Raw genomic sequence first — 14587 nt, 5'->3', positions numbered from 1 at the left:
ATTTGGCATGGATGGTGATCCGGGGAGGGGGAAGTGTGCTTAGAGGACTTTTATACTTGACAGAAACTTGTTTAGATACATATACGTTTTGTATCATCTAGGTTGAGGGCCCTGGAACCAGAACTCAAAGACTTTGTGCCACAGATAGCCATCACCCCCACTGAACAGACTATTTTGTGGTACATTTGCAAAAGAGGGCATTGATGGCATCTGGCAGGTGATGTGTTGCTTAAAGGACACTTTATGGTATGCCATAAAGCACCTCATCCACCAGAGGAGAGCATGTCCATTGAGAACTGTCACAGATTGGTCCATAGTCTGCTCAGAGACTATAGCCCTATGGACTTTAATGAGGAAGAGGACTATGAAAAGCTTTTCCCCTTTGCCCTCTCTTCGTTGTGTGTCTCTTCTTCATTAAAGTTATTCCTGTGAACTCATTCCCCTCCTTTATCGCTGCTCCCTATCTGCCATCACACCTGTTACATATTTAAGTGTTTTTGAACTGTTTTGCTTTTGTTGCATGCCAGGTAGGGCATGTGGGGCAGGGGTCAAACTCAGGCACTGCACATCTGACATTGCTCAGTTAGGCTTTATTGGTTGTACCTTAGGGGCCACCTAATACTTACAGGGGAAAAGCGGCTTTATGCATGATGTGATGGTTCAGGAAACTTCACCCCACATAAAATATGGGGTAGAAGTGGTATGTATAATAAATGGAGAATAGGAAACCCTGAAGTATCATTCCAAATATACAAATGAATAAAATAAGATATTTGGGAGTGGGACTTTGAATATACCTTCAAGGTTCACAAACATATAGAAGCGGGGACACCCACGAAACGCGCAGACCTATGTCATTGGATGCATTTTTTTATATTCAAGAAAGATGTTTGTACCTATAGATGTTTCTTTTTATATGTCAATTTAACCACTTGACCTCCAGAGGATTTACCCCCCTTAATGACCACGACTCTTTTTGCTACTCGGCGCTGCACTAATTCAACTGATAATTGCGCGGTCATGCAATGCTGCACCCAAACAAAATTTACGTCCTTTTTTTAACACAAATAGAGCTTTCTTTCGGTGGTATTTGATCACCTGTGCGCTTTTTATTTTTCACGCTATAAACAAAAAAAAGCCCAAAAATTTTGAAGAAAAACAATATTTTTTACTTTCAGCTATAAAAAATATATAGTAAACTCAAAGTTGGTGATAAATTTAGGCCAAAATGTATTCTGCTCCATGTTTTTGGTAAAAAAAATCCCAATAAGTGTATATTGATTGCTTTGTGTGGAAGTTATAGCGTCTACAAACTATGGTATAGATACTGCAATTTATGCCATTTTTTTGCTATACAGCGCTGTGCTAGTTTAACAGACAATTGCGCGGTCATGCAATATGGTACATAAATAAAATTTACATCCTTTTTTCCCCCACAAATTGAGCTTTCTTTCGGTGGTATTTGATCACCTGTGCGGTTTTTATTTTTTGCGCTATAAAAAAAAAGGCTGACAATTTTGAGGAAAAAAAAACTATATTTTGGACTTTTTGCTATAAAACATGTCCAGTAAAAAAAATTTAAAAATCAAATTTAGTCATAAATTTCTGCCAAAATGTATTCTGCAACATGTCTTTGCTAAAAAAAACCCCAATATGTGTAAATTAATTGGTTTACGTGAAAGTTATAGCGTTTACAAATGGCGGGAAAGATACTGGGATTTTTAGTTTTTTTTTATACTAATAATGGCGGCGATCAGCGACTTATGGCGGCGATCAGCGACTTATGGCAGGACTTCAGGACTGCGGCGGACATTTTGACATTGGGGGGTACTGACTTGGGGTCACTGACATCCCCAGTGATACCAATACAGTGATCAGTGCAAAAAAAAAAAACACTGACACTGTACTAATGGCACTGGGGAGGAAGGGGTTAACTTTTTTATTTACTGAAAGGGTTAACTGTGTGAGGGGAGTGTTTTACTAGGGGGCGGGGGTGTGTACTGCAGGGAACACCACTGATCGGGAGAAAGAAACTCTTCTGTCCCGATCAGCCTGTCCTGGAGCTGTCAGGGAACTGACAGAAAGCACAGCTACTGCAGCTGTGCTCTCTGTCAGCGATTGCCGCCAATCGCCGGGACATAGCCGGTAACGACCGGTTGAGACCCGGGGACTGACATCCGCGGCTCTGATCGGCGGGACAGGTAGGGCGGCGGCGCGCCTCGCGCACACCCCCTACCTGTTTACAAAACACACGTTTTGAAACGTGCTTTTGCCCAGCCGTGCCGCCCTGCTGCCGTATTTATACAGTGGCTGGGCGGCATGTGATTAATACATTTTTGTAGTTCTATGCATATTCTTGTTTGTACGTACAAGAAACAACCTGTTTGTGAACCTTGGAGGTATATTCAAAATCCCACTCCCAAATACCTTATTTTATTCATTTATATATATGGAATGATACTTCAGGGGTTCCTATTCTCAATGTATTATATATACCACTCCTTCTACCACATATTTATGTGTGGTGAAGTTTCCTGAACCATCACGTTATTTTATTCATTCACCCCACACAACATGAGCGAATGTAGTTTATCATGTAATTGGAACTGTATATTTATGCACTGCATATTAGGGAAGAATGTACCCCAATAAAATATTTGTTTTTATATATTTAATACATAATTAAAGCATGTTTTTTCAACAAAAAATGACTAAGCTGCATACCTAAGTGATATATACTTTTGAGGACATAAAAAGGTTTTTATTTTGATTCTCTGTTTTATCATTATTAATAATAATATTAACCCGACTGTTCATCTGCAGGTTGAAGGTTTTAATTTTTATCCGTTCAGCCCCAGCCTGTATATAATCCAAATGTCCGTGTTGACATGCAATGCCTTAGAAACACATGGATTGGTTCCTGATTGTTAGTGGGAACCCCAGGTGTTAGTGACAACCTAGATTGCAAGCCAGGACCATTGCCAACTGCTACTGACTCTGAAAGGGGGAAAGGTTTATTCATGTATTTCTGGCATTGGACATTGTGCTGATGAATGTTTAAATGTAAGCATATCTTAGAAGTAAGATTTCTCCAAGCAATTCCCATCGCACTTCGGACACACTTCTGTTAGAGAACACCACTTCCCCAGGTGTGCAGCATATCTGAGCCGGTACCATGGAGTATGTACCGGTCTCCACCAACACAGCAGTGCCATCACCTCACTCCCAGTAACATGTCCCAAATGTTACTGTTGGACACAGAAAATGCACTTCTACTTAACGTCATGCTTGTTCTCCTCCAGGGGCCCCTTTTCATAACTCTCATGACTCCCAGGCTAGGTCACTTGGTATTCTTGGCCACAGATCCAGTCCCAGGATGTGGGGAACTGGTCACTGGTTAGGTGGCCAAGCATAACATAACTTCACTACAAGAGTGTACATCCCCCGCCTACAGGGGGTTAGAGACGTTAGAAAATATACAGTAAATATAGTGGGGCAAAAAAGTATTTAGTCAGCCACCAATTGTGCAAGTTCTCCCACTTAAAAAGATGAGAGAGGCCTGTAATTGGTATCATAGGTAGACCTCAACTATGAGAGTCAAAATGAGAAAACAAATCCAGACAATCACATTGGCTGATTTGGAAAGAATTTATTTGCAAATTATGGTGGAAAATAAGTATTTGGTCACCTACAAACAAGCAAGATTTCTGGCTCTCACAGACCCGTACCTTCTTCTTTAAGAGGCTCCTCTGTCCTGCACTCATTACCTGTATCAATGGCACCTGTTTGAACTTGTTATCAGCATAAAAGACACCTGTCCACGACCTCAAACAGTCACACTCCAAACTCCACTATGGTGAAGACCAAAGAGCTGTCGAAGGACACCAGAAACAAGATTGTAGACCTGAACTAGGCTGGGAAGACTGAATCTGCAATAGGCAAGCAGCTTGGTGTGTACAAATCAACTGTGGGAGCAATAATTAGAAAATGGAAGACATACAAGATCACTGATAATCTCCCTCGATCTGGGGCTCCATGCAAGATCTCACCCCGTGGGGTCAAAATGATCACAAGAACGGTGAGCAAAAATCCCAGGACCACACGGGGGGGACCTAGTGAATGATCTGCAGAGAGCTGGGACCAACGTAACAAAGGCTACCATCAGTAACACACTACGCTGCCAGGGACTCAGATCCTGCAGTGCCAGACGTGTCCCCCTGCTTAAGCCAGTACATGTCCGGGCTGTCTGAAGTTTGCTAGAGTGCATTTGGATGATCCAGAAGAGGATTGGGAGAATGTCATATGGTCAGATGAAACCAAAATAGAACTGTTTGGTAGAAACACAACTCATCGTGTTTGGAGTAGAGAGAATGCTGAGTTGCATCCAAAAAACACCATACCTACTGTGAAGCATGGGGGTGGCAACATCATGCTTTGGGGCTGTTTCTCCCCAAAGGGACCAGGAGGACTGATCCATGTACAGGACAGAATGAATGGGGCCATGTATCGTGAGATTTTGAGTGCAAACCTCCTTCCATCAGCAAGGGCATTGAAGATGAAACATGGCTAGGTCTTCCAACATGACAATGATCCCAAACATACTGCCCGGGCAACGAAGGAGTGGCTTCGTAAGAAGCATTTCAAGGTCCTGGAGTGGCCTAGCCAGTCTCCAGATCTCAACCCCATAGAAAACCTTTGGAGGGAGTTGAAAGTCCGCGTTGCCCAGCGACAGCCCCAAAACATCACTTCTCTAGAGGAGATCTGCATGGAGGAATGGGCCAACATACCAGCAACAGTGTGTGCCAACCTTGTGAAGACTTACAGGAAACGTCTGACCTCTGTCATTGCCAATAGAGATGAGCGAAGAATTCAAAAATTCGATTCGGCTGATTCGGCGAATTCCAGTATGAAATTCGATTCGATGCGAATTTCTTCGCTACGAAGATGACTTATAAAAAGGGTTTCTAGGCTTCAGAGAGCCTTTAAATTAGTGCAGAACACTGTACCTTTAATTTAAATGCCCTTGGAGATGAGGAAGGAGAAGGAGAAGGAGAAGGATGAGAAGAAGGAGAAGGATGAGAAGAAGGAGAAGGAGAAGGATGAGAAGAAGGAGAAGGATGAGGAGAAGGAGAAGGATGAGAAGAAGGAGAAGGATGAGAAGAAGGAGAAGGAGAAGGATGAGAAGAAGGAGAAGGAGAAGGATGAGAAGAAGGAGAAGGATGAGAAGAAGGAGAAGGAGAAGGAGAAGGAGAAGGATGAGAAGAAGGAGAAGGAGAAGGATGAGAAGATGGAGAAGGAGAAGGATGAGAAGAAGGAGAAGGATGAGAAGAAGGAGAAGGAGAAGGATGAGAAGAAGGAGAAGGAGAAGGATGAGAAGAAGGAGAAGGATGAGAAGAAGGAGAAGGATGAGAAGAAGGAGAAGGAGAAGGATGAGAAGAAGGAGAAGGAGAAGGATGAGAAGATGGAGAAGGAGAAGGATGAGAAGAAGGAGAAGGAGAAGGATGAGAAGAAGGAGAAGGAGAAGGATGAGAAGAAGGAGAAGGAGAAGGATGAGAAGAAGGAGAAGGATGAGAAGAAGGAGAAGGATGAGAAGAAGGAGAAGGATGAGAAGAAGGATGAGAAGAAGGAGAAGGATGAGAAGAAGGATGAGAAGAAGGAGAAGGATGAGAAGAAGGAGAAGGATGAGAAGAAGGAGAAGGATGAGAAGAAGGAGAAGGATGAGAAGAAGGAGAAGGAGAAGCAGAAGGAGAAGGATGAGAAGAAGGAGAAGGATGAGAAGATGGAGAAGGAGAAGGATGAGAAGAAGGAGAAGGATGAGAAGAAGGAGAAGGAGAAGGATGAGAAGAAGGAGAAGGAGAAGGATGAGAAGAAGGAGAAGGATGAGAAGAAGGAGAAGGATGAGAAGAAGGAGAAGGATGAGAAGAAGGATGAGAAGAAGGATGAGAAGAAGGAGAAGGATGAGAAGAAGGAGAAGGAGAAGGATGAGAAGAAGGAGAAGGATGAGAAGAAGGATGAGAAGAAGGATGAGAAGAAGGACAGTTCTGTGACAGTTTCTGTCTATTTCTGACAGTTCTGGGACATTCACTCCATACAGCGGTTTCAACCGCTGTATGGAGGGAATGTCATAGAACTGTCAGAAATAGACTATTTCTAACAGTTCTGGGACACTCACTCCATACAGCGGTTGAAACATTGTATCTATTTGTTTCCATAAATGGATCCATTTATGGAAACAAATAGATACAATGTTTCAACCGCTGTATGGAGTGAGTGTCCCAGAACTGTTAGAAATAGTCTATTTCTGACAGTTCTATGACATTCCCTCCATACAGCGGTTTCAACCGCTGTATGGAGGGAATGTCATAGAACTGTCAGAAATAGACTATTTATGACAGTTCTGGGACACTCACTCCATACAGCGGTTGAAACATTGTATCTATTTGTTTCCATAAATGGATCCATTTATGGAAACAAATAGATACAATGTTTCAACCGCTGTATGGAAGGAATGTCCCAGAACTGTTAGAAATAGTCTATTTCTGACAGTTCTGGGACATTCCCTCCATACAGCGGTTTCCGGCAAAAAGTGTATGTGCAGAGTTCCTCTATTCTGCAGATACACTTAGAGGAGCTCTGCAGATACACTTAGAGGAGCTCTGCACATACACTTTTTGCCGGCTTGGAATTATTCTTATTTTCATCCTACTTCTTCTTCTTCTTCTTCTTCATCCTCATCCTCATCCTCTTCTTCTTCTGAGGATGAGGATGAGGATGAAGAAGAAGAAGAAGAAGTAGGATGAAAATAAGATTAATTCCAAGCCGGCAAAAAGTGTATGTGCAGAGCTCCTCTAAGTGTATCTGCAGAGCTCCTCTAAGTGTATCTGCAGAATAGAGGAACTCTGCACATACACTTTTTGCCGGCTTGGAATTATTCTTATTTTCATCCTACTTCTTCTTCTTCTTCATCCTCATCCTCTTCTTCTTCTTCTGAGGATGAGGATGAGGATGAAGAAGAAGAAGAAGTAGGATGAAAATAAGATTAATTCCAAGCCGGCAAAAAGTGTATGTGCAGAGCTCCTCTAAGTGTATCTGCAGAGCTCCTCTAAGTGTATCTGCAGAATAGAGGAACTCTGCACATACACTTTTTGCCGGCTTGGAATTATTCTTATTTTCATCCTACTTCTTCTTCTTCTTCATCCTCATCCTCTTCTTCTTCTTCTGAGGATGAGGATGAAGAAGAAGAAGAAGAAGTAGGATGAAAATAAGATTAATTCCAAGCCGGCAAAAAGTGTATGTGCAGAGTTCCTCTAAGTGTATCTGCAGAGCTCCTCTAAGTGTATCTGCAGAATAGAGGAACTCTGCACATACACTTTTTGCCGGCTTGGAATTATTCTTATTTTCATCCTACTTCTTCTTCTTCTTCTTCATCCTCATCCTCTTCTTCTTCTTCTGAGGATGAGGATGAGGATGAAGAAGAAGAAGAAGTAGGATGAAAATAAGATTAATTCCAAGCCGGCAAAAAGTGTATGTGCAGAGCTCCTCTAAGTGTATCTGCAGAGCTCCTCTAAGTGTATCTGCAGAATAGAGGAACTCTGCACATACACTTTTTGCCGGCTTGGAATTATTCTTATTTTCATCCTACTTCTTCTTCTTCTTCTTCTTCTTCTTCTTCTTCTTCTTCATCCTCATCCTCATCCTCTTCTTCTTCTTCTGAGGATGAGGATGAAGAAGTAGAAGAAGAAGAAGTAGGATGAAAATAAGAATTCCAAACCGGCAAAAAGTGTATGTGCAGAGTTCCTCTATTTCTGACAGTTCTCTGACAGCTTCTTCACATGTACAGCGGTTGAAACATCTGTATCCTAAATGGAAACTAATAGATACAATGTTTCAACCGCTTCACATGTGAAGGAACTGTCAGAGAAATGTCAGAAATAGCGGAACTCACTGCAGGGACACTTTTGCCGGCTGATCGGGAAATGTTCGATTCGCGCACCCGAAGTAGGCAAAATTTCGGATTCGACGCGAATCGAATATTTCCTGAAATTCGACTCGAATTCCGGTTCGCCTGGTTCGATTTGCTCATCTCTAATTGCCAACAAAGGATATATAACAAAGTATTGAGATGAACTTTTGATATTGACCAAATACTTATTTTCCACCATAATTTTCAAATAAATTCTTTCCACATCAGCCAATGTGATTGTCTGGATTTTCTTTCTCCTTTTGTCTCTCATAGTTGAGGTCTACCTATGATGCCAATTACAGGCCTCTCTCATCTTTTTAAGTGGGAAAACTTGCACAATTGGTGGCTGACTAAATACTTTTTTGCCCCACTATATTTACTGTATATTTTCTACCTATCTATGGTAACTTCAGACCATGCATGATTATTTAACAGCACAACTTTTCCTTTACTGGTAAAAGCTTTATGCATTACAGCTCACAGCATGGGACAGTTCCTTCACCATGGTTTACAGTCTCAAACAAATCTCACTAACTCTGGTTCCTTCTCTTGCCCCATAATAATGCCCACAAAATAATGCAGAAAGTCCTTTAACCCCTTAGTGACTGATGGTAAAACAAATGTTAATGCCTGAACACAATTTTTTTGTAAATCAATTTCCCTTTCCGTATCTTTCAGAAAAGGGCAGCAAACAGGAACAGGCTGAATTTTTTAAAAGGATCCAGAGAATTCTTTAAAAGGATCCAGACTTTCTAGGCAAAATCTTCTAGATGCTGATATCACCTCCCCCATATACACACAGATAGGGGTTGTGCAGATTCAAACAGCCCACTCATAGCCTTCACTGCCCTGACACCTGGAAGACTCTTCAAGTGAATATATTTAAAAAATGTACACTTTCAAAAATCATGTTTCCAAACTTCTGTTGGAACATAGAAAAGGTAATTATCATTGGGTAAAGTGCTGCTCCTTTAAGAGAACCTGTCCCCTTACCTTGGATGGGGCCTGGAACCCTTTGCACCAGCGATCAGCAGATCTCTGGTGCCATACAAGTGTCCTGTAGATCTGTCAGAATATCTGCTTGCTCGTACGGGACGGGAAGAATGAATTAACTTCACAGCGCTTCACAGCGCCGTGGTGGTTAATTGAGGACTACAAGCTGACAGCCGTAAAGGCTGTTGGGACTTGTAGTTGTTCATTCACAAATGACTGTGGAAGAGAGATATGGCCGTGTGGGTGGAGCCCCAACTGGCCATGTTCTTTAAAAATTTGACAGCTAAAAACAAGGGAGATCATCACCCGCTAGCTGTCAAAGCGGGGATTAGGGGGGAGCGGGGGCTGGTCTGAACGTAACATGTTAAATGTTACACCCTGAATATACTGTAGTATTATGATAGGTGAACTTATCATTTAATCTTGAGCCTCACAGTAATTTTTTTGGGCCACTAGATGTTCTTCACCTTCCTGACCAATGTGCTTTAACCCACATCCTTTGATCCCAAGTTGACAGAGACTCACCCCTCTAGGTGTCAGGGCCTGGACTTGAACCTGGGACTTCTACTGTGTCAGGCAGTAACTCTACTCACTGAGCTACCTGGGATGCTGGACAACACTTTGCCTCATCTATTGGATAATCCTGCCTTGTGCCTTGTTTGCTCTTGAACCTTGAACTCCTTGCTCCTCCCATGAACTTCCTATATAAGCCATGTCCTTGGACTTCCTCCTTGCCAGATTATTGTGCCTTTCCAGCCAATATTCCTGCTACTGTTCCTGCTGCTGTCTACACCTCCGCTACTGACCTTTGGCTTGTTCCTGACCACGATTGATCTGCTACCATTTGTGACCGACCCTTGGCTTGTGACCGACTCTGCTTTCGTCTGATCCCTAACCTGTTGATCCGCTATTGGTTCCCAGTCTGCTCATTCCCTGGTGGGGTGATCCTGAGATCTGCGACCTGGTATTAACACGCAGCCCAATCCATCTCCACCATTAGGAGCTCTGGTGAATACCGGTTAATACTTAGACCCCGCACCTCAGGTGAGCCTGCGTCATTCCCAGGGGGATCCGCTGGTGTACCTAAACTGCTGGTTCCAGGTAAGCCTTTTACTGCTATAGCAACTGGTCTCTGAACCTGACCTTACACCGTGACACTAGGGCTGTCTCATCATTCCAACCTGGAATCAGAGTATTATTGCACTGAAAGCTCAAATGTCAGTATGTGAACATTATATATATATATATATATATATATATATATATATATATATATATATACATATAGTGCTCAGCATAAATGAGTACAACCCAACGGATTTGTCAGAAAACCTTTACTTTCTTTTCAGAATCAACATTTTCTATGGGACACTATACTACAAAACATTCCCACAAATGAGGGCCATTGATTGCAAACAAGAGTTGTTAATTAGCACACACAAAAGAGTATTTTTCCTAACAAATTCATATAAGACCAAGTTGCCAAAATGAATGCACCCCAATGAAAGTCTTAGGAGCAAAGCTAAATTTTAGACAAAAAAATCCTAATTAACAAGAATTCAATGACAGGTAAGTCCAATTATCCATTAAACAGGTGTCCAGCAGACAGTTGATTATAAAAGGGCGTTACTTAACAAAGAAAACCTCTTCCCATTTCATGCTGTCAGCAATGGCACCACAGGGAAGAGAAATGTCACAAGGCCTGAGAAAGAAAATTATTGCTTTACACAAGAAAGGTGAAGACTACAAGAAGATCAGCAAAGTTTTACCTATCAGTCAGAATACTGGAGCAAAAGTGATACAAAAATTTAACAAAGATGGAACTGCAACCATCTCACAGAGACGTGCAGGCCATCCACAGAGGTTAACACCTTGACAGGAGCATCTTTTGATGAGAAGGGTTGAAAAAAATCATCATGCAAGTTCACTGCAGTTAGCTAAAGAAGTAGAAAGCCAAACTGGGGTGACTGTTTCCCGTGACACAATATGGCATACACTGCAGAAAAAGAAGAAGACTACTGTGATTCTGTACTCTGGAGTGATGAGACCAAGATAAATGTTTTTGGAACTAATGGCTTCAAAATGTATGGTGCCGCAAAAGTGAGGAGTACAAAGAAAATTGCATGGTGCCTACAGTGAAACATGGTGGTGGCAGTGTCCTTCTGTGGGGATGCATGAGTGCTGCTGATGTCAGGAAGCTGCATTTCATTGATGGTATCATGAAATCACAGATGTACTGCTCTATATTGAAAGAGAAGATGCTACCATCATTCCGTGCCCTTGGTTATTGTGCACTTTTCCAACATGACAATGATCCAAAACACACATCTAATGCCACTACTGCATTTATGAAGAAAAATAGGGTGAAATGGATTCAGTGGCCAAGTATGTCTCCTGATCTGAACCCAATCAAACATCTATAGGGAATTCTGATAAGACAAGTTGAGCATCACTCTCCATCCAGCATCCAGGCTCTAAAAGAGGTTTTTCTTGAAAAATGGAAAATGATCGATATTGCAATATGTCGCCAACTTGTTCATTCCATGCCTAGAAGACGTGGTCCTGTCCTTACAAATCATGGTAGTCATACAAAATACTAGATGGAGTCATTTTTTTTGTGGGGTGTATTCATTTTTGCATCAACTAATTTGAGTAAAACTAGAGATTTTGCAATCTACGATATTTTATTAACCCTACTTTCATGTAATGAACAAATGATCTATATAACTCAGTTTTGATAAATTGTAGAAATTGTGCTTGTGTTCATTGAGATATTGATTAAAATCTCACTTTTCAAAAGGGGTGTACTCATTTATGCTGAGCACGGTATATATATATATATATATATATATATATATATATATATATATACTGTATATTGTGTGGGGGGACTTTTGCTTTAATATATTCTAATTCTCTGTATCTCTGTATTGCTCCATTGAAAGTTTCAGATACTGTGATACTGTGTCTGGAAAGAGGAAACACATATTGCAGTTCTGGCTACTTAGCTAACTCATATTGTCATGTATTAAATGTTTATTTTTATATCAAAGACTCTATGTTTATTATAACACATGTAAACATCAGTTTTAGGTCTCATTTACACTTGCAGCCAGAGGGCAGTAAACATGGGCAGTGAACCATAGATTTGCCACCCTTTTCTGTCCAATGTCAGCTATCATGGGGACCATAGTGGGTTGGCACACATGCAGTAGCTGTGGCGCTGTGCTTGGTGTTCACAGAAAATCATTATACTCTATGTTGCATTCAGTGGCCAGCAACCCATTCAAATGTCAATCACTTTCAGAAGGCAATGCAAGTGTAAACAATCCCTTAAAGGTTTGGTGGAACAAGAGAGATGGACTAACATTTAGAACAACACTGGTGCTTTGTCAGCCTACAGATGTTCTGAGCACCCCATGATTGTTCTTCATTGACCTTCTTACCTTGGATCTTCTGGTATTTTATCATCACCAGCAAACTAAACTGTAGGGTGCTGGATGTAGTCTCGGTTCCGGCAAAAAAAAGTTCAAATACAGAAATCAACAGATTTTCTTGGCAGAATTCACTGTTCCTCACATCTTTTTCCTGTAATTTAGAAGAATAATTGTGGGTTTCAGTCTGTGTGAGGCTTTCTTATGGACACTTTTCCAGCAGTAGTGAGCAGTTCCACCAAGTCCCCCTGCCATAGAATCATAAAGGGGGGAGACCAGCAACCCTGGGTATCAAATAGAGACATGCAGCATTAGGCTTAATGAATCCAGGTAAAAAAATAGTTCTGAAAAGTTATGAAGGCCAGTGGTTTCCTCATGTCAGGGCCCCACATGATAGAAGGTGGCTTGAACTTGAAAACCAAGACTCCCTATTTTTGAGGCTACAGTTATTAGTCTTCTTATGGCCTGTATCTGACCTGAGCAATCAGTCTTAGACTACGTATAGGTGAACACGAATGGATTTCTCAAGTTGTCTTCCAGGACAGCAGCTGAGAGAAAGGGCTACTCCCACCTAGAACAGGAAACCCATCATCTATCACTATAAAAAGGTTGACACATACCTCAGAGCCTCAGTTCTTGTGTTTCCTTTGGACCAACAGGATTGATACACATTTGTTATTTATACAGGCTACCATACTGTTGCAGGTACCTCCCTGCCAGGCTGTCTTTGCAGATTTCACTGTAGGCTAGGCTTGCTAGGGACAGGGTCTAGCGGAGATAATCATCTGGTTCTTCCACTCTCCGGAAAAGCTCTTTTTTTAAACTCAGGAACCTGGAAAAGAGCCAATATGCATGCTGGCACCTGGGAGAGCAACAGGAGAAAGCATGGAGCTGTGGTATGTTATATTTATTGGTGCAAGCCATCTGCAAGCTGACCATGTCAGATGCCACACCACCTTCCTGCCCTAAAGCTCTTGTGAGCCATTATAAGCTAAAGTAAGGTTGTAGACGTTCTCTGCCTTTTCTCCTATCCACTGAACAATATGGTTTTTTTTTGTTTAGTGGGCCTGGCATCATCCCTTGCCTTACTCCTGGTTCCTTTGTCCTCTCTTTACAGACAAAGGCCCAAAAAAAGAAAAAAGGCAAGAAGGGCAGCACTCTGCCTCAAGACAATGTGCCTTTTGCAGCAAGTTGGACCAAGCCAGTTTGCCAAAAATGTATTAACAAATTGGTAGCTAAAGAGTCAAAAGGGGTTCTTAAAGGGCGTATGTCATCTGTCAAAGAAAGAATGTCCACCATGTTTTTTCCCTGCGTGCTTTGGTCCAGAACCTAGAGTCTCCAGCAGGGCCTACAGCAGTTCCCTATCCCACAGCCAGCCACATGGCCTTTCCATTTTTCAGCTGGGAAAACATCAGCAAACAGGAGGAGGTCCCTGTCGATGGTCCTATTTATATCAAATGCCAATGCTAAGATCTTAGTGTTCTTTTCCTTCACTTTGGGTGATCTGTTAATGGGAGTGGATGCCTTTTCATGGAAATGGTGATTCCCTCAAGGTTAAGCAATCCCCTTAAACAAACATGATTCCAATGTTAATTTAAAAGATCAAACAAAAAAAGACCATAGTAATATTAATAGCGCCACATTGGCCACAAATTGCATGGTTCAGCCACTTGAAGAATACGAGTATCCAACTGCACCTACAACTGCCATTTAAACCAGACTTGCTAACCTAGAAATCGGCTTTTCATCTTTACATCAGGTTCTTAAATCTTTTTGCTTGGCTACCAAGAGGGTGATCCTGCTGCAAAAAAAGGGTTGTCCAACAGAGTTATCAATACTATCCTGGCAACCAGGAAAAAATTCACCCAAGCTATTTACAAAAAGTTTAGAGAAAAATTATAGTCATGGTATAGGGAACAAGGCCACAAGGAGAGACCTATTGTCACTACAATTTTAGAATTCTTTCAAGACTGTGCTGACAAGCATTTATTGCACAATACTTTAAAAGTGCAGATTTCAGCATCATCTTCCTTTTGGACATAAAATTGGCAGAAGATCCTTAATCAAAACCTTTCTTTGTTCAGTATCCAAAGTAAGACCCTTGCTCTCCAAAAAGTTTTCCATTATGGGACCTATTCATGGTTTTGCTGCCAGTTCTTAAGCCTCCTTTCAATCTCTTGTGAGATTGCTCAGATAT

The 14587-nt window shown here is 41.6% G+C and overlaps 1 protein-coding gene across 1 annotated transcript in view; it reads right to left on the bottom strand.

The window, feature by feature from the left end:
- The window catches only part of LOC149443278 (cytochrome P450 2A4-like), a 70939-nt gene that overhangs the window by 13319 nt on the left and 43033 nt on the right, over window positions 1–14587 (bottom strand). Inside the window, exon 6 of the mRNA XM_089655650.1 lies at window positions 12403–12544. Within this exon, the coding sequence (XP_089511776.1) occupies window positions 12403–12544 (142 nt within the window). The remainder of the gene's footprint in view (window positions 1–12402; window positions 12545–14587) is intronic.

The sequence above is a fragment of the Staurois parvus genome, unplaced genomic scaffold (assembly GCF_062004578.1).
Source record: "Staurois parvus isolate SC_StPar_1 unplaced genomic scaffold, SC_StPar_1.0 ptg000860l, whole genome shotgun sequence".
NCBI classification, from domain to species: Eukaryota; Metazoa; Chordata; class Amphibia; order Anura; family Ranidae; genus Staurois; species Staurois parvus.
This window is presented reverse-complemented; position numbering and strand designations above follow the sequence as displayed.